The sequence below is a fragment of the Oryctolagus cuniculus genome, chromosome 12 (genome assembly GCF_051225735.1).
Source record: "Oryctolagus cuniculus isolate XC-2025 breed Fujian yellow rabbit chromosome 12, ASM5122573v1, whole genome shotgun sequence".
In the NCBI taxonomy this organism is placed as follows: Eukaryota; Metazoa; Chordata; class Mammalia; order Lagomorpha; family Leporidae; genus Oryctolagus; species Oryctolagus cuniculus.
In genome coordinates, this window is record NC_142878.1 from 1,135,240 (window position 1) to 1,157,153 (window position 21,914).

The 21,914-nt window shown below is 60.9% G+C and overlaps 1 protein-coding gene across 3 annotated transcripts in view; it reads right to left on the reverse strand.

Moving 5' to 3' along the window:
- Positions 1-1,232: 1,232 nt before the first annotated feature.
- AGBL1 (AGBL carboxypeptidase 1) overlaps positions 1,233-21,914 on the reverse strand; it is a 635,239-nt gene continuing 614,557 nt past the window's right edge. For all 3 annotated transcript variants that reach the window (XM_089311047.1, XM_089311048.1, XM_089311050.1), the window contains exon 24: positions 1,233-5,220. In XM_089311047.1, coding sequence (XP_089167173.1) covers positions 5,016-5,220 — 205 coding nt within the window. In that variant the 3' untranslated portion in view covers positions 1,233-5,015. The remainder of the gene's footprint in view (positions 5,221-21,914) is intronic.

Sequence of the window (21,914 nt, forward strand, 5' to 3'; positions counted from 1 at the left end):
CACACACGAGGGACCCGAGACCTCACCTGGCCCGGCCCCGTCCTCTGGAGTGGAGAAGCTGAGACGCAGAGGGAGCAAACGCTGGACGTCGTGCACTGAGGGACAGGGCCAGACCACTACCTGGACACGCTTCCTGTGGGGGCAGCGCTCCGTCCTGCACCCGAGGGAACTGAACCCTGATTCCCGGATCCCAAGATGGGGCGCCCGCGGGCCCGTCCCATGCTGACCCTTTCCAGGCTCTGGGGCTGGGCCGGGCGTGCACTCATGGGGCTGACGCGGCACAGGCTGCTCCGGTGGCCGCTCCGCCCACAGCGGCTGCTCACTCCCTCTCAGAAAGGCACAGATTATTTTTGCCAGCAGCCAGGAGCAGCAAACTGCGGGATTTCACACTCCGGGCTGCATCAGCTCCCCAGGCGGCCAGGGCCTTGCCGAGACAGACGCCAACCCAGAACCAGAGGCGTGCGAGCACCAGGCCGAGTGTTCTCTGCTGGTGGAAGTCACCGCTCTGCCTTCCTAAGCCCCTGTTTAATCAGAGACGCCCGGGCGAATGCTAATGCAGGGGCCCGGACGGACGTCCTGCGGGGGAAGCAAGGCCCTTTTCTGACCTCTACCGGCCACTTGGAGAAAAGGACAGGCCAGGAAGGGCTTGCCCGGGGCGTCCTGGTCGCCTGGTCCGGCCGCAGCCCGCCCACATGTGCCCCGCTTCCCACTGTGCTGGCATCCCTGTGTAAGGAGCTACTGAGGCAACGGGGAGGGGTCCCTCCCGGGAGACCCCTGCCATGGAGAGGGAGAGCACCCGCATCTGCCGGAGCCCTGGCAGCTCGGCCCAGTGCCGCACCTGCAGGCTTAGCAGTGGGTGAACTCGTCTTTGTCCTCTGTGACTGACGTGGAGGGGGGTGGGGGGGGGACGGAAAAGGGCACAGGCAGCACCGAGGCCAGAAGCCGAGGTAGGGCTTGGGCGGGAGGCCAGGGGACACAGAGCTGACCTCCTGGGGGAGGCCACGGAGGGGATGAAACTCACGGGTGGGGCTGAGCAGGCCGCTTCCCAGGGCCTCACGTGACATTCTCGATGTGTCCAGAGAGGAGCCCAGCGCGGCGCACCTGGGTGGACCCGGCCCAGCCTCAGCGCTGGGTTCTCTCTGCATTCTATCTGTAGGGCAGTGGACAGGAGGGAAGCCACAGGAAGAGGAATGGCTGTCCGTGGGAATCCTGCAGGGCCCTCAGGTGGCGCCTGAGCTTGGGGATGCCGTGTGTCCCCGTTTATTCATGTCTGTGATCAAGTTCATTGACAAATAACACAGTGAGAGATGGACAAGGATAGTACAATAGAAGAATTCTAGAACATACTCTAAGAAGTTATCTAAGACTTATGAATTGTGTCTAGAGTTTTCCAGTTAATATTTCAGGGCACACATTGGAATCTGCAGGAGCTAACGGGGGGCTCAGCCCTGAGGGACTCCTGGCTGCCACCCAGGGGAGCCATAGCCAGGAAGAAAGGCAGTGCAGTGAGCAGAGCAAGGCCGTGGCTCACGCAGGACCACACGGGGCTCCGTGCCCGCTGTGCGGATCCAGGAGCCAGCCTCGGGCGGCCAGCCGTGCATCAGGCACACAGAGAGACAGGGAGGTGCAGAGGTCCCTGGACACGGACGGTCAGGCTCAGGAAGGTGGGGCAGAGGGGTTGGCAGGACAGACGCAGTGCAGCCTGGCTTCGAACCCGTGGCCTTGGGCGAGCGGGAGTCTCCGCAGAAAGGTGCGGCAGGAGCGACCGGCAGCGGAGCCAGCACAACGCACGGCCTGGGGGCTGGGTGTCCACTGTGAAGACAGACACGTTCCTCGAGGAGTTTGGGGGTCAGGCTGCCCGTGCTGCAGCCTGGGTCCTGCCCCAGACCAGCCCTCACCTACTCCCTGCCCCGGCATCCCCACCCACAAAGTGAAATGAGCAAAGCCCAGGCTGGAGTGCGCGCACACGCACTGGCCTTGCAGGGTCACAGGCCACCAGCAGCCACGGCCCACTGTCAGGCACTGCTCGTGTCCCCGCCCTGGGGAACGGGATGCAGCCCCGGCTGGGACACACGACTGCCCCGGGAACACACCCGGCTCCTTCGTTTCCTGTGAGCACTCCTGTAAGAAGGGCTGAGCTCCATGTTGTCGCGGGCAGCGACGGGCAGAGGTGAACAGGGGCCCTGCGTAGCTCACGGCAGCAGGATCGCAGGCCGATTCTCCATGCCCGACGTCACCTAAGCTAACCTCCTGCTCAGACCAAGGCGTGCCGGGCCTGGATGACCCATCTGTCCAAGGACATTCTGAGCTGGACGGCAGGTCTGCCAGGCCCGGGCCTCAGCCGTCGGTGCTGCAGCCAGCACAGAGCTGACTTCAGTGTCAAGTCCACGTCCTTCCCCGCCAGAGACCCAGCCAGTGCGGACACCTCGCTGCATTCCTGCCCATTCTGATCCTTTTGTCAGGGGAGCCCTAACCCTGTCTGACTACTGCAGGCCCTAGAGAACACGGACACTCGTGGAGACCCTGGAGAGCTGTGCAAGGCTGTCCTTTGTGTCTGCCTGTCACAGCACCCGCTGGGAGGGCTGAGGCCCCCACATTTTTGTGTTCTCTTCCGCGGAGGGCAGAGCCTTACTCCTGAGTGACGCAGAGGCCTGGGGTAGGCATGGGCCTGGGGGCCGGTGTGCATCGCGTGCTGGTGAGACGGGGGCTGCTTCTTCCACCCGCGGCCTCCACGCGGCTCCACGCAGCATAATTGTCTCACGTCATCCCAGCACCGACTGCCTGCGCAAGCAGGGCCTGGTCATGGGCCCTCTATCACCCTTGTTCTGCGACAAGCCCCAGACAGGCTTTCAGAGTGTGAGTGTGAGTGTGTGTGTGTGTGCACACGTGCACAAGCCCGGGTGTGGCCGGCACCTCCAGCGCAGTTCCAGCCTCCTGGCGCTGGGCTGGGATGGGCGCGGTGGAAGATGCTACGTCACAGACGATTCATAGCTGTGTTGCTGCGCGCCGCAGGCGGTCATACCATCCACTGTTATCTGCGAATCGCTCTCCACTCTCCTCTTCTGCACGGAGCCAACATGGTGATCCTAATCAGAGCCAGAGGAGGAAGGTGTCTGGGTCTCAGAGTCACAGAGAGCAGAGAGCCCTGTGGCCAGGTGTGGGGCTGTGTGTGAGTGCGTATGTGTGTGCACACGTGTGTGTACGTAGATGTGTGTGGGTTTGAGTGAGTGAGCATGTGTGTGAGTGCTGAACACGGACCTGTGTGTGTGTGAGTGCTGAATGTGTACCTCTATGTGTGCATGTGTGTGCATGTGTGTGTGTGTGTGTGTGCGTGTGTGTGTGTGTGTGTGTGGCCACAGGAAGTGAGTCTGTGCAGTGCACGCCCCCGTGTGTGTGTGTGCGTGTGTGTGTGCGTGTGTGTGACCATGGGAGCTGGGTCTGTGCAGTGCACCCCCGTGTGTCTATGCACCCCTGTGTGTGTGCGTGTGTGTGTGTGACCACAGGAGCTGGGTCTGTGCAGTGCACCCCCGTGTGTGTGTGTATGCACCCCCGTGTGTCTATGCACCCCCGTGTGTGTGTATGCACCCCTGTGTGTGTGTGTGTGTGTGACCACGGGAGCCGGGTCTGCAGTGCACAGAGCCCGCAGCTCGGCGTCCACTCCACTGCACCCGCGCTGGGCCAGCCGTGGCAGGGCCTCCCGGTTGCTCCAGCCCCCGCTTGCTCGGTGGTGACCTCTGTGGACAGCGACGCCCAGGTTCACCTCTGCCTGCAATCCGAGCTTCTCCTTCCAGCCGGGCGCCTCCGTGACGGCCCTGCCTGCAGCTGCCCGTGCCCGGGGCGGGTCTCTGGCCGGTGGGATCAAATTCTTTCTGAGGAGGGGGACGGGCTCTCCTTTTTCTTCTTACCCATGTCTGGGATGCAGTCACAAAGGCTGACGCTCTAGCAACCACACTTGACCAAGAGGAAAAACAAAACTGTAGGGCGTCAGAGCGGGGGAGCCGGTCTCACATTGTGGCCACAGTACCAGCCTGGCTCGCCCACACCTAATGTCCCCACGCAACGGTTAGACTTGCACCGTATGAAAGCTACTGTCGTTTGGAATTTTCCACTTCTCAGAGCCAAAGCTCATCCTAACTAAACACTCATGGCCTCTTCTCCTATGTCCCAGTCTGCGCCTGCCTCCCACGGTGCCCCTCATCCCATCCGCTCGGCCTGTGCCCCTCGGAAAAGGCCAGTCCCCGTCCTCGCTGGTGTCAGCCTTCCGGAGCTCCTGGGCTGTGCTCCTGCGTCACCTCCTCCCCAGGGAGGGGGAAGCTGCCCAGTGTGTGCCGTCACAGTGCTGACCATGCCTGTGTGGAGGGAAACACACGGCTGCCGTGGTCTACCACGTGGCCAGCCACACAGGTCAGCCTGCCGGCACAGCACGTCTTTCCAGGAGATAAGCTCGCCACGGTCATGTGTCTACCAACACTGGAGTCTGGGGGAGACTTCACCACACACACACAGGCCTGGAGCGGATCTGGGGCCTCTCGCGGCCACGGAGCCGAGGGGGATGCCTGTGGTGGCGCAGCGGCACAGCCCTTCACGGCCAACGTCCGGCACCTGCAGACGGGCCGGGCCCCTCGGGGCCTCAGGGAGCTCACAGCTGGTGCTGGGAGCCCAGGTGCCACGGGGCCAGAGGACGGCGGACGACAGTCTAGAACTGTCAACAGCAGAGCAATCCAGAATTCTGGCCGAGGGGCCGGGGAGGGACCCCAACTCCGTTTCCTGTCTCAAGGGCAAGGGCAGGGGGTGGGGACCTCAGAACGCGTGAGAGGAGCCGGCAACCCTGGGGTCCCCAGCAAGCTCCAACCTAAGCACAAAGCGCGATGCCACAGGGACGGAGCAGCCAGGCTGTGGGCAGAGAAACCGGAAGGAGCGGGAGGGGGTGCTGAGCGCTCGGCAAGGCTCTGCCGACGTGGACGGTGCGCGCGTGGACGGCGGGGAGCGGTGCCGCACAGCTCCGTGCGCGCAGGCTACGGGATGCCTTTTCTTCTCCACTCTGCATCCTCCTGCTCCGCTTGGGCTCCCTCGTCCGCGTCGAAGGCACAGGCCTGGATCTGCCGGTCGAGCTCAGCGAAGCTGGCGTCCGGGTCTGCGCCGCTGCCCACGCTGTACTCGACCTCCTCCGCACAGGGGGGCTCGTCCTCCAGCTCTGCGGTGCTGCTGCCCGTGCTGCACCTGCCAAGGGTTCCAGAAATCACGGGGAAGGGGGCGGGCGCAGAGGAGGAGACAGGGAGGAGAGGAAGAAGTCAGTGCTGGAGAGGAGGGCGCGCGTCCAGACTTGCTGCTGCTGCAAGCGCATTGTACACACACCGCCTGCGCCCCCAGCCACTGCCGGGAGACGGAGAGGGAATCAGAGAAAACACGAGCTGCATTGCTCCGTGCTGGCAGGGCCTGCGTCTCTGAGCCTGTCTGGGACGCCCCGAGGACCAGGGCAGTCTCACATAGTGAGACGCCGCGTTCAGCCCACGTGAGCAGTCTGACAGCCATCGCGCTTCTGGGCGCGTGAGGACGCCCGGCCACCTCCTCCCGGGGAGGGCGGCCTGGACGCTGATGAGGTGGAACTCAAAGCCCCAGCGGCTCGCCCGGGAGCCTTGCGTCCTCCGCTGCGTCACGAGAATGCTTTCCCGGAGCTGGGAAGTGGCTTAGGCTGGGATGGATACCCTCAGAGCCCACCCTGGGCGCCCCCCCCCAGCCCTGCTCCAACGCCGTCTCCCGGGGTGGGGGGGTCCACGGGGGCTGGCCAGGCGGAGACAGGCAGGGGCAGCAGGGAGAAGTCTGCCCCGTGTGGTGAGCACTTCCCCTGGCTGAGCGAGGGCCCTTTCTCCTGGCAGCTCAGCGCTGCCTGCACAGGACTTAGCCAGTTAGGAGGAACAGCACGCCCGCAAGCACTTCATAAACCGGCAGCGCTGTCATCCACCTGCCTGGCCAGCGACAGCGGAAACGGGTCATCAGTGACACGCCGGCCGGCTCGCGGATCAGCGGCCCTTCCCTAACCGCATGCTGCCGACCACGGACCGCCCCAGCTCTGCTGGCCCTCGGGGCCCCACAGAACCTGGGCTGGAGGGCAGAGAGTTTGGTTGGGCAGAGAAGAGAGCCCATGTGGCCCAGGTGCACCGCGCCCACACCAGGCACGCAGCGCCGACGCCATGCGGTGAGCCTGACTCAACTATGCAAGGGCCTCTGCGTCCCACAGCATGGCGAGGCCAGCGCCCTGACAGGCACAGCATCCTGGGGGGAGACACGCGATGTCACCCAGCGACACGCCCAGAGCAGGCGCCACGTCTTCACGCCCTTGCTCTGCTGTGGATCCCCGGCAGGGAGTGACGTGCCGGGGGAAGGAGAGGCCACACCGGGCTCCGCTGCTCTGGCTACTGCCAACACCACAAACCGTCCTGTTCACCGCGCCCACAACACAGTGCTCATCGTGCCGCCTCCCGGTCTGGAGCTGCCGAGGGTTCTCCCTCCCGCTGCTGCCAGGGCTCGGGGCAGGGCTGGCAGAGACGTCCCTGCAGGCCTGGGCTGACGGGAGCCCGTCAGGGAACGAGCAGGTCGGCCTTGCCGGGCTAAGGCCCAGCCCTTCCTCCTGTGCCGTCAGCTCTGTTCTCGGATGTTCCCGCCGCCGTCGAGCTGCCAAGATTACCCCGTGGTGGTCCCTCTCTCCAGACAGCCCGTGGTCCCTGAGGGTGCCCAGGAAGGAGAGATGGCTGAGAAGGGGCTGGGACTTGCATTCCCTGGGGACTAACCGCCCCCTTCGCTGTCCACGCAGTGAGATGATCTGGGAGCTGACGTCTACCCAGAGCTGTGCGTCCTCAGACCTGGCCCTGCCCGTGTGGGGACGGCAGCAATGGGGCGCTCTGCCTCCGCAGCCGCCGTGGGCAGCTGGACACCAGCACACCAGCAGGCGCGGGAGGCCCTGGCCACTCGGACACAGAGAACGCCTCCCAGGACCCCAGACGTGGGCGGAGGAGTCACTAAGATGACAAAAGGCAGCATAAGGGAGATCTTTGTGGCCGTGGCCTAGCTTAGTGTTCATGCAAAGCTACACGCGTGACACTGCACATCGGTGTCACACACACGCCTCACAGCAGTGTCAGCTCCCTGGCTTAGGACACACGTGACACACACATGGAGTCCCACGCACGCATCACACAGTGTCGGCTCCCCCCTTCAGGACACATGTGATGCACACATGGGGCACACACACACCTCACAGCAGGGTCAGTTCCCTGGCTCAGCACGCATGTGACGCACACACAGGTCACACGTACGCCTCACGCAGTGCCGGCTCCCGGCTTCAGCCTCACACCACGTTGGCGTGAGCTGAGCCTCAGGGCAGAGGGGAAGAGGACTGACGGTTTCTATGACTTTCTTGGGATCCACAGTGACTTCAAAAGCTAAAATTGCAAAAAGTTAAGTTTAACAGTACAAATGTCAAAAGTGAAAACTTTCAAAGAGTTGAAGACCCGCAGTCTGCATGTCCGTAGCCGAGTATGACGATGGCCAGGTCCCAGCTGCAGAATCGCAGACCGGCCGCCGGGACAGAGTGAGCGCTCTGCACAGCCAGCCCACGCCCGAACCCAGCGGGATTTTGCATGTTTAAAGTTTTATTTATGTTTTTGTTTATTTGAAAGGTAGAGTGACACACATGGGAAGGATAGAGAAAGAGAGGGAGAGAGAGAGACAGACAGAGACAGACAGACAGACAGACAGAGACAGAGAGAGAGACAGAGAGAGGGAGCGCAACACCAGGTCTGGGCCACACCGAAGCCAGGAGCCTGTAACTTCATGGGGCCTTGGTCGTGGGTGGCAGGGACTCACTGCTGCCTCCCAGGGTGTGCACTAGTGGGACGCGGAGCAGGGACTGGAACCCCAGCACTGAGACGGGATGCAGGCCCCCAGGTGCTTCTCAACAGTGTCAAGGCCCCGCCCCTTCCATTTTCACTGTGATCAGCTGACCACAGGGCACTCCGCCCTGCCCTTCCCCTCACTTGCTGGCTGTGTCTTCTCACTGTCTTTCTTAAAAAAAATTATTTATTTGAAAGACAAAGTTACAGAGAGACAGAGGCACAGAGAGAGAGAGAGAGAGAGACCTTCCATCCGCTGATTCACTCCCCAAATGGCCACAACATGTGGGTACAGGGACCCAAGCACTTGGGCCAACTTCCACTGCTTTCCCAGGCACATTGGCGGGTAGCTGGATCAGAAGTGGAGCAGCCGGGACTAGAACCAGCACCGCAGGTGGCAGCTTTACACACTACGCCACAGCGCCAGCCCCCTCATTATCTCTTGAAGGTCTTTGCCTCTGCCCGAATCTCCATCACCTCTTTCCTGCTTCAGCTCATCAGCCACCTCCGTGAGCTTCTCCATCTCCCTTGCTCAGAGCCCTCCAGCCACACACAGAGGCACCCGCAGCACCTGCACGGCTGCCCGCACCTGGGCCGCCGGGCTCCGAGGCGCGTGTGCACCTGCCCAGGCAGTCGTCCCCCAGCTGTCTGTCAGCGTGTGCTGGGCAGTGGCTCCTGTCAGTCTCCCTCGTGGCCCCTGGAATCAGGTGCAGACTGCAGCGCCCCACCTCTGGGCTCCCCCGACTCCCTGGGCGGCCCCTCTCCTGCCCTTGGGGCTCAGCATCCTCCCAGCTGTCACCTCCTTGTGGACGGCCCTGCAGTCCGAGCTGTCGCTGCCAGGCACGCAGCGGGTGAGCAGGGAGCTGCAGGATGGCTGGGCCCCGCCTTGCTCCTAAGGGAGAAATCATTCTCCTTTGACGTCAGGAGGGGGACAGCGATGAGGAAGTCACATCATTCGTGTTGGAGTTTGCAGGTCGGATTCTTTCCGGGATTTCTGCTGTTTTGTCAGGATCTAAAAATTAACTCCAGTAAATATCTATCGGGAAGCCGAGGCATATCCTCCCACGTCTTTCCAGCTTTGTTTTGTTTTGTTTCCTGTAACCACAGCCTGATCTGTGATCCAGACAGCTGGCGAGGTGAGCTGAATCTAAAATATATTTTGCTACATTCAAAAAATGAAATAAATAATTGGTGCATTTGAACAATCTCTGCTCCCTTTCAGCCCGCACAGAAATAGGATCAAAAGCAAAACACTGGGATGAAGAAAATCTTCAAAATCCACGCTAAGCCACCCTGCACTGCTCCCCGCGTCGGCACCCGTCTGACACGGCTCCAGCCGCGCCGGGGTGCTGAGCCCCTCAGAGGCCGCTGAGCCGAGCTGCACGTCGTGCCGGGCGGCGCCCACGCGGTCTGCTCCGGACATCTCCCAGAGGTGCCTTTTCCAGACTGTCAGGCCCAACCTCCCCAGCTGGCTCAGCCGAGAACGGTGCAGACGGCCAGTGTGCGTGTCTGACCCACGGACTCCGCCAGTAACCCCAGCGTCCAGCGGGAGCCGAAACACACAAAGACGGTTCCGTGGAGTGTCCGATGGAAGGCACAGTGGTGTCACAAGGCGCGCCCCAGGGTCTAAGACGGACAGTGTGTGCTGAAGAGAGTCCCTGACTCCGCCCTGAGGTTGCACCTGCAGTTCCCTGCTGCCGGCACCCAGGCCCACGTCTGCCCCCCACGCCCTGCTCCTGTTTCTTCCCAACTGCTCTGCTTCTTGGGAACAGAAATGCACTGGATTCACGTCCGACTCAGGTAGCGCGTCATCCCTTGATCACGTACATCATCGTGTCCCCGACCCCTCCCTTGATCACGTACGTCAGCGTGTCCCCGACCCCTCCCCTAATCACGTACATCAGCGTGTCCCCGACCCCTCCCGTGAATCCGGACCCTGGGATGGAATCCACTGACCCACTTGATCTCCACCTGCAGAGTTCTCCCATGACTCCAGCCTGTGCCCAAACAAGCCCAGGACATAGGCCCTGCTCCCGGCAGCCCCTGCAGCGGGGCCCTCGGGCCCGGCACTGTGCACGGGTGGGGCCGATGACTCCTGGTGCACGGTCTGTCCTGGGCTGCAGTCCTTTCGGCAGAACCTGCCGCCTCTGCCAACCTCTGGCACGAGATGGCAAGGCCCAGCCCCCCCCTCCCCGGTGACAGCTGAGCACACCTGCTGATGAGGCCAGGCGCCCCCAGGCTGAGGACCAGTGGGGTCAGTGCCAAACACCCAAGAAAGCTTCTGTGGGCTGACTGGGTGGAGGGCTCAGCCGCGGGAAGGGTGCAGAGGCCAGCAGAGGGCCTCTGAGTGTCGGCGGGCTGCCCCCACAGGTGCCGGGAGGCGTGGGTCCCGGGGAAAGCCAGGCCTGTGCAGCTGCCCAGGCCCTACAGGGGAACTGGACATTTAATCCAATCAGTGCACAGATGGCCGACGTCCACTGTAACACAATCGGGGACCTCACCAGCCCTCCCTTTAAATCCGATACCAGGGCTCCTTGTCAAGGGGAACCAACATTAATTGTCATTTTCCTGGGAGTTCAATTCAATAAAACCTGTCAAGAGAAAAATGAATATCTAACTACAGGAAGGGAAGGTAATGACATCATCCGCCAGTTCTGTGATTGGGCGCCAGGGGTGCACGAGACAGTAGGGAAAGAGGCCCATGCAGACGCGCTGGGAGCCCATCTCGGCGACCAGGACTATACAAATACAAATGTTGGGGAGCAGTAACTTGATAAAGACCAAGTGGTAAAAAAAATCAACCGCACCAGAACCAAGGTAAGAGAAACCTTCAGTCCCTGGTGAATGACGTGCAGGCTGCAGGGCGAAGTGCAGGGTCCCCCGCTGCGAGCGGCCGGTGGCGGGCACAGGAAGGCCTTTTCCAGCAAGCGTTTTATCCAACAAGAACTTGTGAAATCACGTGCCTAGGAAATTATGGGCCCCATCAGCCACAAAACCGTGGAGTTCGATTTTGAAAAATCCAAAAGGGTAAGGCGGCGGTTACTGGCTCTGTCCAGGTTGGTGAAATACCGTGATACAACTGAAGCAGCGCACAAGACAGGGCTGGAGAGCACAGCTGGACATCAGGGGCCCCCCGGACCTCAGCCTGACCGGAAAAGACAGGATTCTTCCAGTGGAGTAGCTACAGTGATTCTGCCAAGGAACCCGGGTACAGCCTGGCCTCACACCATGATACAAACGTGCTTCTAAATGGCTCGAATACGGTAAGAAAATACATTATGGAAACACTAAAGGAAAATGGCCGGCGCCGTGGCTCACTAGGCTAATCCTCCGCCTTGCAGCGCCAGCACACCGGGTTCTAGTCCCGGTCGGGGCGCCGGATTCTGTCCCGGTTGCCCCTCTTCCAGGCCAGCTCTCTGCTGTGGCCAGGGAGTGCAGTGGAGGATGGCCCAGGTGCTTGGGCCCTGCACCCCATGGGAGACCAGGAGAAGCTCCTGGCTCCTGTCATCGCATCAGCGCGGTGCGCCAGCCGCAGCGTGCTGGCCACAGCAGCCATTGGAGACTGAACCAACGGCAAAAGGAAGACCTTTCTCTCTCTCTCTCTCTCTCTCTCTCTCTCTCTCTCTGTCTCACTGTCCACTCTGCCTGTCAAAAAATAAAAAAAAAACATACTATTTTATAAAATTTAGAATAGAATTCTTTCTTAATTTGACATTGAAGGCGATTGTACCCCTTCATAACAATCTTTAAAATCAAACCGCATCTGAAACCTGGTAGACATTTTTCAAAGGCATAAATAACCAAGAAGATTCTTGCAGTGTTTACGTCCTGCAATGTTTACAGAATTCTGAGAACACAGCAAGACAGAACCCTCACACCAGAAGGTGACCAAGAGTGTGGGGAGACGAGTAAAGACAGACTCTGGGGACAAAATAATTCAAAATGAATGAAATGTGTAAAATTCAGTCTTACACTGAGCAAGCGAATGTAATAAAAGGTGTATGGTGGTGGTGCCACTCGGCTGTGAAATCGGCCTGAGAAGCCACTTGAGAGCATTCTGCAGGTTGCATGGGGTGTGTCCACGTGGTTAGTGGGCGGCTGGCACTGGAGGGCAGCTGTCTGTGAGGGGAGTCTGTCCACTGGCACCCAGAGCCGCCTGTGGGGGCAGTCTGCCCACTGGGGACCAGAGCCGTCTATGGGGGGAGTCTGCCCACTGGGGCCCAGAGCCGTCTGTGGGGGGAGTCTGTGCACTGGGGCCCAGAGCCGTCTGTGGGGGGAGTCTGTCCACTGGGGACCAGAGCCGTCTGTGGAGGGAGTCTGTGCACTGGGGCCCAGAGCCGTCTATGGGGGGAGTCTGTCCACTGGCGCCCAGAGCCGTCTGTGGGGGGAGTCTGTGCACTGGCACCCAGAGCCGTCTGTGGGGGGAGTCTGTCCACTGGGGCCCAGAGCCGTCTGTGGGGGCAGTCTGCCCACTGGGGACCAGAGCCGTCTGTGGAGGGAGTCTGTGCACTGGGGCCCAGAGCCGTCTGTGAGGGGAGTCTGTCCACCGGCACCCAGAGCCGCCTGTGGGGGCAGTCTGCCCACTGGGGCCCAGAGCCGTCTGTGGGGGGAGTCTGTCCACGGCAGCCCAGAGCTGTCTGTGAGGGGAGTCTGTCCACTGGCACCCAGAGCCGCCTGTGGGGGCAGTCTGCCCACTGGCGCCCAGAGCCGTCTGTGGGGGGAGTCTGCCCACTGGGGCCCAGAGCCGTCTATGGGGGCAGTCTGTCCACTGGGGCCCAGAGCCGTCTGTGGGGGGAGTCTGTCCACTGGCGCCCAGAGCCGTCTGTGGGGGGAGTCTGTCCACGGCAGCCCAGAGCCGTCTGTGGGGGGAGTCTGTCCACTGGCGCCCAGAGCCGTCTGTGGGGGGAGTCTGCCCACGGAAGCCCAGAGCCGTCTGTGGGGGGAGTCTGCCCACTGGGGCCCAGAGCCGTCTATGGGGGCAGTCTGTCCACTGGGGCCCAGAGCCGTCTGTGGGGGGAGTCTGTCCACGGCAGCCCAGAGCCGTCTGTGGGGGGAGTCTGTCCACTGGCGCCCAGAGCCGTCTGTGGGGGGAGTCTGCCCACGGAAGCCCAGAGCCGTCTGTGGGGGGAGTCTGTCCACTGGGGCCCAGAGCCGTCTGTGGGGGGAGTCTGTCCACTGGGGCCCAGAGCCGTCTATGGGAGGAGTCTGTCTACTGGCGCCCAGAGCTTTAAGAAAGACACAGGCTTCGTCCAGCAGCCAGCCTCTGGTTGGTGAAGCCTTGGGCCCCACGTGTGTTTCGTGTCACAGGAAGTGGGTTCCAGAGCTGGCTGGAGATGAGGAACTCCTAAGCGGACTGTTGAGACTGGGGGGTGGGCAGTGGGGAGGCTGGATTTACCCCACTTTTTTTGTTTCCTGAACTCTCCAAAAATCACCCAGTGAAGAACAAAGAGTAATGCCAGTGCCATAGAACCGGGGAACGGCTGTCATCTCCGCCACGGCCCACGGAGAGCACGAGTCCCACCCACAAACCACGGCCCATGGACGGCGGTGCAATCAGGGCTGAGGAGCCATCCCCGGTGGAACCACAGCGGACACTCTGCTGAGGGGGTCACCAGAAACGGGGGGCTCGGCATGAGAAACGTCTGCATGGTGCACCGGGCCACCCCCAGAGCGCGGTGTGCACACCAGGGCCTCGGGCAGTCCAGATGGCGTCACCGCACCCCGACGCACGCGGCGCCTACAGAGAGGTCCGCCAGAGAGCAGGACGCACGGGGACACACCAGCAATCAAGGCAGCTCACAAAAATGAACATTTAAAAATTTGAAATCAAGGATTGGAAACTGTGTTAATCAGCATGGCAGAGTGAAAAAAAAAAAAACACTGAATCTTCGAGTCAATGAAACTCAATCTCTTCTGGAGCCTTGACGACGCCCACTCGTCCATTAATAATTCATTCAGCACCTGCTGGGCCAGAGAGAACAGACGAGGGGCGCGCATTTCCAGAGCTGAAGAGAGAACCCCAAGTGAAGAGAATCGCAGCAATGGCCGCCACAGCCAGCGCACCCCGACTTAGCTCAGGAACTACTGGGGACGTCAGCAGCAAAGACGGCAGAGCTGTGAGAGGCGGAAAGCACAGCGGACAAACCCAAGGAATCAAAGAGACCATTGATGGGAAAGAAAAACAACCAAGGCTAATGCTGTGGGACAAATAAGATCCGAGGCCACAGAGCTGTAATAGACATAGAACACGTAATAGAAAAATTCTCCAGTACTTTGACTTGCCCGATATGCCAGGGATAAGCACCACAGACAGCCCTGTGTCAGCAGTGACCACGGCACCAAGGACAGCCCTGTGTCAGCAGTGACCATGGCACCAAGGACAGCCCTGTGTCAGCAGTGACCACAGCACCACGGACAGCCCTGTGTCAGCAGTGACCACGGCACCAAGGACAGCCCTGTGTCAGCAGTGACCACGGCACCATGTGACAGCCCTGTGTCAGCAGTGACCACAGCACCACGTGACAGCCCTGTGTCAGCAGTGACCACGGCACCACGGACAGCCCTGTGTCAGCAGTGACCACGGCACCAAGGACAGCCCTGTGTCAGCAGTGACCACGGCACCACGGACAGCCCTGTGTCAGCAGTGACCATGGCACCACATGACAGCCCTGTGTCAGCAGTGACCACGGCACCATGGACAGCCCTGTGTCAGAAGTGACCACGGCACCAAGGACAGCCCTGTGTCAGCAGTGACCACGGCACCATGGACAGCCCTGTGTCAGAAGTGACCACGGCACCAAGGACAGCCCTGTGTCAGCAGTGACCACGGCACCATGGACAGCCCTGTGTCAGAAGTGACCACGGCACCACATGACAGCCCTGTGTCAGCAGTGACCACGGCACCATGGACAGCCCTGTGTCAGCAGTGACCACGGCACCAAGGACAGCCCTGTGTCAGCAGTGACCACGGCACCACATGACAGCCCTGTGTCAGCAGTGACCACGGCACCAAGGACAGCCCTGTGTCAGCAGTGACCATGGCACCACATGACAGCCCTGTGTCAGCAGTGACCACGGCACCAAGGACAGCCCTGTGTCAGCAGTGACCACGGCACCATGGACAGCCCTGTGTCAGAAGTGACCACGGCACCAAGGACAGCCCTGTGTCAGCAGTGACCACAGCACCACGGACAGCCCTGTGTCAGCAGTGACCACAACACTACAGACAGCCCTGTGTCAGCAGTGACCACAGCACCACGGACAGCCCTGTGTCAGCAGTGACCACGGCACCAAGGACAGCCATGTGTCAGTGGTGACCATTGCACCATGGACAGCCCTGTGTCAGCAGTGACCACGGCACCATGGACAGCCCTGTGTCAGCAGTGAGCACAACACTACAGACAGCCCTGTGTCAGCAGTGACCACAGCACCACAGACAGCCCTGTGTCAGCAGTGACCATGGCACCACGTGACCCTGTGTCAGCAGTGACCACGGCACCACGGACAGCCCTGTGTCAGCAGTGACCACGGCACCACGGACAGCCCTGTGTCAGCAGTGACCACAGCACCACATTAATAGTGAGCACCATTCTGTGTTACAGCAGTGCGCACAGCCCTGGTTTGGGCGTGACTGGGGCTGGCCTGGAGCCCGGCACAGAACAGACGTGAGGCTGCACGACGTGTCAGAGTGAGGACATCAACAGGCAAAACGTGAAGCTCGGCGGCGCGCACAGGACTGAGGCTCAGGGCTCGAGGATTCTGTGACAAGGCGATGACTGGTAAGGCGGGTCTTGACAGAATGACGGCCATTTGGACCGAACTCCAGGCGGCGCTCAGGGCTGGGAGTCCGGCTGGTGAAGTCCTAGACTCCGTCAGACACAGCCCTGCCACGTGGGTCTGGTTTTCCACACAGCTCCCACGGAGGCGGGGAGACGCACGCCCTGTTCGCCACGGGAAGGCGCACGCACAGGCCCGGGCGGGAGTCAGCAGCCTCAGAGCCGGCGAAAGCACACGTCTCTGATGACGGAGGAACCGGCGGATTCTGAATCACGAGGGAACGAGATGGTCGTGGCGAGAGGTGGCTGTGGATCCTGAACAGGAAAACAAAACCCACTCCAACAGGATGCGCAGCTGAATGGCTGACGGCGCCGCAGACACAGTGCGCGGGAACCTACCGGGAAGACGGAGTCCTGGCGGCCAGCTACGGAGGCGAGAGGCAGCGTCGGAACTGACTGCTGGGCAGTGAAAGCCCTCAAGCTGAGGAAGCGGCCTGGGAGGCAGGGATGTGGGGGAGGGGAGTCCACCCTGGGGGAGGGGAGTCCACCCTGGGGGAAGTGAGTCCACTGTGGGGGAGGGGAGTCCACTGTGGGGGAGGGGAGTCCACTGTGGGGGAGGTGAGTCCACTGTGGGGGAGGGGAGTCCACTGCGGGGGAGGGGAGTCCACTGTGGGGGAGGTGAGTCCACTGTGGGGGAGGGGAGTCCACTGTGGGGGAGGGGAGTCCACTGTGGGGGAGGGGAGTCCACTGCAGGGGAGGGGAGTCCACTGCGGGGGAGGGGAGTCCACTGTGGGGGAGGTGAGTCCACTGTGGGGGAGGTGAGTCCACCTGGGGGAGGTGAGTCCACTGTGGGGGAGGTGAGTCCACCTGGGGGAGGGGAGTCCACTGTGGGGGAGGGGAGTCCACTGCGGGGGAGGGGAGTCCACCGTGAGGTCGTGAGGAGCAGCAGCAAGGACAGGAGAAATCCCGTGACACTGGGCGAGAACGACGGCCACCCTCGAGTGAGGCCTGGATATCCACTGCCTCCCACGATTTAAAATGTCTGCACGAAGGGTCTCTGTGAGCAGGTCCTGGTGGGAAGAAGGGTCTCTATGAGCAGGTCCTGGTGGGAAGAAGGGTCTCTGTGAGCAGGTCCTGGTGGGAAGAAGGGTCTCTGTGAGCAGGTCCTGGTGGGAAGAAGGGGCCGTCAAGGAAGGAGCTGTCTTTCTCTGAAGGAGGAGGGAACCTCCACTGCTCATGGCCTTGTCCAAACACTGACGGGGTTTGTGGACTCGAAGGGCTTCCACGGCCTGGCAGCTCATGTCAAGGGTCTCAGGTGGTCACTGACGTCATACGTAAGAGTGTTAACCGTTCAATTCACCGCAGGAGCCACTGTGCACTTTCCCTGTGGGGCCTCTGTCCTCAGAGTTGGGTTATGAGAATTCACTGTAAAACCAGTTTTCAAACAGTTTGTTTGGTGTGTGTTTGTATGCAAATCGTTGAAATCTTCACTTAGTATAGAGTTGGTCTTCTGTGTACAAAGTTAATTGAAAATAAATCTCGCCAGCGCCGCGGCTCACTAGGCTAATCCTCCGCCTTGCGGCGTTGGCACACGGGGTTCTAGTCCCGGTCGGGGCACCGGATTCTGTCCCGGTTGCCCCTCTTCCAGGCCAGCTCTCTGCTGTGGCCAGGGAGTGCAGTGGAGGATGGCCCAAGTGCTTGGGCCCTGCACCCTATGGGAGACCAGGAGAAGCACCTGGCTCCTGCCATCGGATCAGCGCAGTGCGCCGGCCGCGGCGGCCATTGGAGCGTGAACCAACGGCAAAGGAAGACCTTTCTCTCTGTCTCTCTCTCTCACTGTACACTCTGCCTGTCAAAAAAATAAAATAAATTAAAATAAAGAAAATCTCGATGGAGGACGGGACTGGGAAGGGGAGAGGGAGGAGGAGGAGGGGCAGGAGTGTGGGTGGGAGGGCGGGTATGGGGGGGAAGAATCAATTATTTCTAAAGTTGTACTTATGAAATTTGTATTCCATAAGAATAAATTTAAAAAATAGGCAGAGCTCCGTGAAGGGAACATTTTCTCTTAGAAACTTTTACAGGAATGTAAAACTATTCTAAGTTTAAAAGTTCAATTAAATAAGAAAACTAACTAAATAAATGGAAATATTAAAGGCATAAAGAAAAAAATAATGGTTTGGGAAGACCGAGGGAAAATGAATCGTGAGCTGGAACTCCACACTCGGAACCGTCTTTGCTTCTCCCCGTGGGCGTGAGGGAAACGCCCCGCCACCCGGCCCGTGGGCAGAGGAGCTGCTCGGCCACGACCCAGCTGGACGAGGCCGGGGCTTCCGCGGGGCTGACCGGGAGGTCTGGGCTCTGGTTTTCCAGTGACTGACCAGTGGGCCTGCTGGCGAGACCGGGCCAGGCTCTGCTGTGCTTAGACCCATCTGGAGATGTTGAGAACTCACTGATTTCAGATGCATTCTTTACATGTTTATTTATCAATTTTTTAAAAATTTTCCTTAAAGTTTAAGATGAGAGAAAGGAATATTCCAGTCTTGTAATCTGAAGGTGCGAGCGAGCCTGGGAGGAGAAGAGAAGGGAGAAGGCGGGGAAGACAGAGAGGGGTGGAAGGAAGGGAACTGGGCGAGGAGGGGAGCGAGGGGAGGTGGGGCGGGCAGATGGAGCACTGCTGCTGGTTCCCCCAAGGGCCCCGGAGGCCACGGCCCATCACTTCCGCTGGCCAGCCCCGCTCAAGTCCAGCAAAGCCACTGCTGCCGGCCCGGCGCCCCCGCCTTCTCCCACTGAGGCTCACCGGCAGCCATGTCCCTCGCGGGCCCGGAGCTGCCCTCTTGTCGCCGGGCGGGCACATGGGACAGAGATGGAGCAGGGCTCCCCCTGTGCGAGCTGGCCGTCTTCCTCGGAGCGCAAGCCTGGCCGCGCTGCCCTGGCCCCATCTCTGGGCCAAGCACTTCGCACGCTTCCCATCCAGAATGTACGGCAATTTGCAACTTTATGATGTGATAAATAGAATCTCTTTGTTTTGATTTTTCATTTGCATATTTATTGAGATATGACGGTCCTAATTAGTTCTGCTTTTCTTGTTTTGTTTGTTTTCCTGGTTGGGAAAAGACCGGTTTCCACAACGCAAGACAAGTCTGCATGCTCCCCAGTGACCCCACCAGCCGGCGGCGCCCCCCCCACGCCTTCTTCCACGCGGGCCCAGCTCACAGCCCAGCTCCGTGCCCGGGCCTCGCCGGGTTCCTCCTTCAAGTCAGAGTGCGTGCACAGGACGCCCAGGCACCTCTGCCCAAGGAGAAGCTGGGCGGGGGGCGGGGGGAGTGGCAATCCGGTGTCCCTGCTGCCCCCACCGAGCCCACGGTGCCCCTCCCCACAGAGAGGCGCCCTGCCTGCCCGCGCCTGCCCCTGAGCCTCGGCAGGCCGCAGCTGCCTGGGGCTGAGTCAGAGGGTCGGCCCCCGTGCGTCTTCCTGGCTCCGTGCTAGGTGCCGCTGGGAGCGTGCAGTGGGCCAGACGTCCGTGCACTGAGGGTGCCCATGGTGCCCAGCCGGCAGTGGGCGCAGATCCCAGGTTCTCAGCACGTGCAAGGGGAGGGGCGAACTTCGTCATCGCTGTCCTGCTGTTCTGTCTGAGCCGGAGCAGAGCTCGTCCAGACACAGAGCGATCTCGAGGCACCTTGTGGGCTCCTGCTGTGGGGGAGGGGCGAGCTCTGCCACTCAAGACGTCAGCAAAGCCAACACGCATGTGGGGAAGACAGCACTACTCCTCCCGTCTCGCAGCTGGACAGCAGGGGCCGCGCAGGCGAGAGATAACTTCTGCAGTTCTTAAGCTACGCGTGGCGTGTGTCTGACGCGTGATGATCGGATGCGGCCAAGTTCCCCGTGTCCCTGCTGCCCGGGGCCACGGCAGAGAGGACACGGAGGAGGAAGACGCGGCTCAGGGCACCAGCAAACGGCTCCACGGGTTCGTCTGCAGATTTCTGTCTTTGTTTTTGTTTTTCTTTTAAGATTTCCGTACTGATTTCTTTGTAAGGCAGAGTGGGGGTGGGGGGAGGACAGAAAGGGAAACCCCCATCTGCTGGTTCACTCCCAAACGTCCATAAACAGCCGGCGCTGGGCCAGGCCAAGCCAGGAGCCAGGAGCCAGGAGCCAGGAGCCAGGAGCCAGGAGCCAGGAGCTGCATCTGGGTCTCCCACGTGGGCGGAGGAAATCCAAGCAGCTGAGCTGTCACCTGCTGTCTCCCAGGTGCCCCAGAGTGGCCGGGTCTGAAAGCAGCCGCTCCCATAGGGGGCGCAGGCGTCCCAGGCGGCAGCCTCACCTGCTCCGCCACAATGCTCGCCCCAGAGCTGGTCTCTTACGTCCTTAAGGTTTACGTGGAAACTGGGTTGACCACATGGCCTGCAGGAAAAGACATGGAAGATGCGGCTCACGGCAGAGAGGGACGCAGCTGGGGACCGCGAGAAGAGAAGACCTGGGTAACAGCGGCCCCCTGAGGCTGCAGACCCTGGCTCTCTTCACCGCGGGTGGGCGGTGGAACTGCACCCAGCCACGCTTGCTCTGCCCTTGCCCGTAGCGATTCCCCAGTGTTCAGCAGACCACAGGCCTGAACACCCAGCGACTCAGGCACCCGCAGAGGCCAACTGATCCCGACAGGGCTCCGGGGCACGGCTGTGGCTCGCTCACGGGAATGCAGGGCACGGACATGCTGGGTGCGGAGGGTCTGGGGTCAGCCTGCTGGCGGTGGCTGCTTGCAAACCCTTACACTGGGCTTGGCACCAGCGCTGGCCTCGTGTGCCCAGGACGTCCCGGCTGCTCCTGGGTCTCCTCTGGCCGCCACATTCTCACCTCCAGCCGTGATGCCCCATCTGTGGCTGGGGGAGCTTCTGAAGAGTCATGCGCCTTGAATTTCAGCATCAACACTACCTTTACAATTGATGCTGTCTTTTAGCATGACTTATTTATTTGAAAGGCAGAGTGACAGGAAGAGGGGAAGACAGAGAGAGGGAGAGGGAGAGGGAGAGGGAGAGGGGGAGAAAGAGGGAGAGAGAGAGGGAGAGGGAGAGGGAGAGGGAGAGGGAGAGGGAGAGGGAGAGGGAGAGGGAGAGGGAGAGGGAGAGGGAGAGGGAGATCTTCCACCTGCTGGCTCACTCTCCAAATATCTGCAACAGCCAGGGCGGGGCAGCCAAAAGCCAGGAGCCAGGAGCTCCATCCAGGCCTCACGTGAGTGTGCAGGGGCCAAGGACTTGGGTCATCTTCCGCTGCCACCCAGACACATCATCAGGGAGCTGGTGCAGAGGCACAGCGTGGTCAGGACTCCGACCGAGCAGGCACTTTGACGTGGGACACGGGCGTCCCCAGCAGTGGTTTCTCCACTGTGCCACACAGCTGTCCTGGTGCCACCTGTGTCCTGCGTGTGATGAATTTTTACCCCCATATTGGAGTTGGTGACATCTTTTCTGTTTGTTTCAGAGAGCCCTAGTCCCCCAAATGTTTGGTTTTCTAGGAAGCAGAAATGATGAGTGGCCCCCAGCCAGGTCCCTGCTGTCATGAGACCCACACACCTGGCTGTTGACCAAGTGGCCCAGAGGGGCCTCCTTGTCAGGTCTGAGACAGCAGAGCCGGCCCTGGGCTGCCCCGTTCTCTCCCTGCTGCTGGTCCCAGGCACCCAAGTCACTGATCTCCTTGGGCCTAAACAGAAAGAACCCAGCAGTCTAAAGGCCCGTGCTCCCATAGACGCACCCCTGTCGGCAGAGGCAGGAGTGGGGAGACTGCCGCCCTTACCCCTCTGCTTCCTGGGGCGCCCTCTCTTTCTTTCCCAGGGTGTCCGTGGTACAGCGACAGCAAGACAAAGCCTGCCGGGGTCTGTGCCATCGCCATCTGTGCCTCTGTGCCTCTGCCTTCTGACCCTTCCCAGAGGATTCACGGGCTGCCCCTCCCCACTCCCGCCCACCCTCCCTCCCTCTCTTTCTACGTGCTCGGTTGGAGAACTGTGGAGTCCTTGATAGGATGGAGTGCTTCCCACACCGCCCCTTCACTGTTCCCTGGGAGGCACCTGCACTTCTGCACGGTCTGCAGCTCAAGACTCTCGGTGAGGGGCGTGGAACAGAAGGGAAGGGGAGGGAGGGAGGGGGAAGCAGCCACCGTGCGGTGTGCAGTGGGAAACTGGGGCCTCGGCTCCCAGGGACTCTGCTCCGAGGCCTCAGGGGCCCGGGCTCGGACGCAGTCCTCCTCGGCACGACCACCTGCTGCC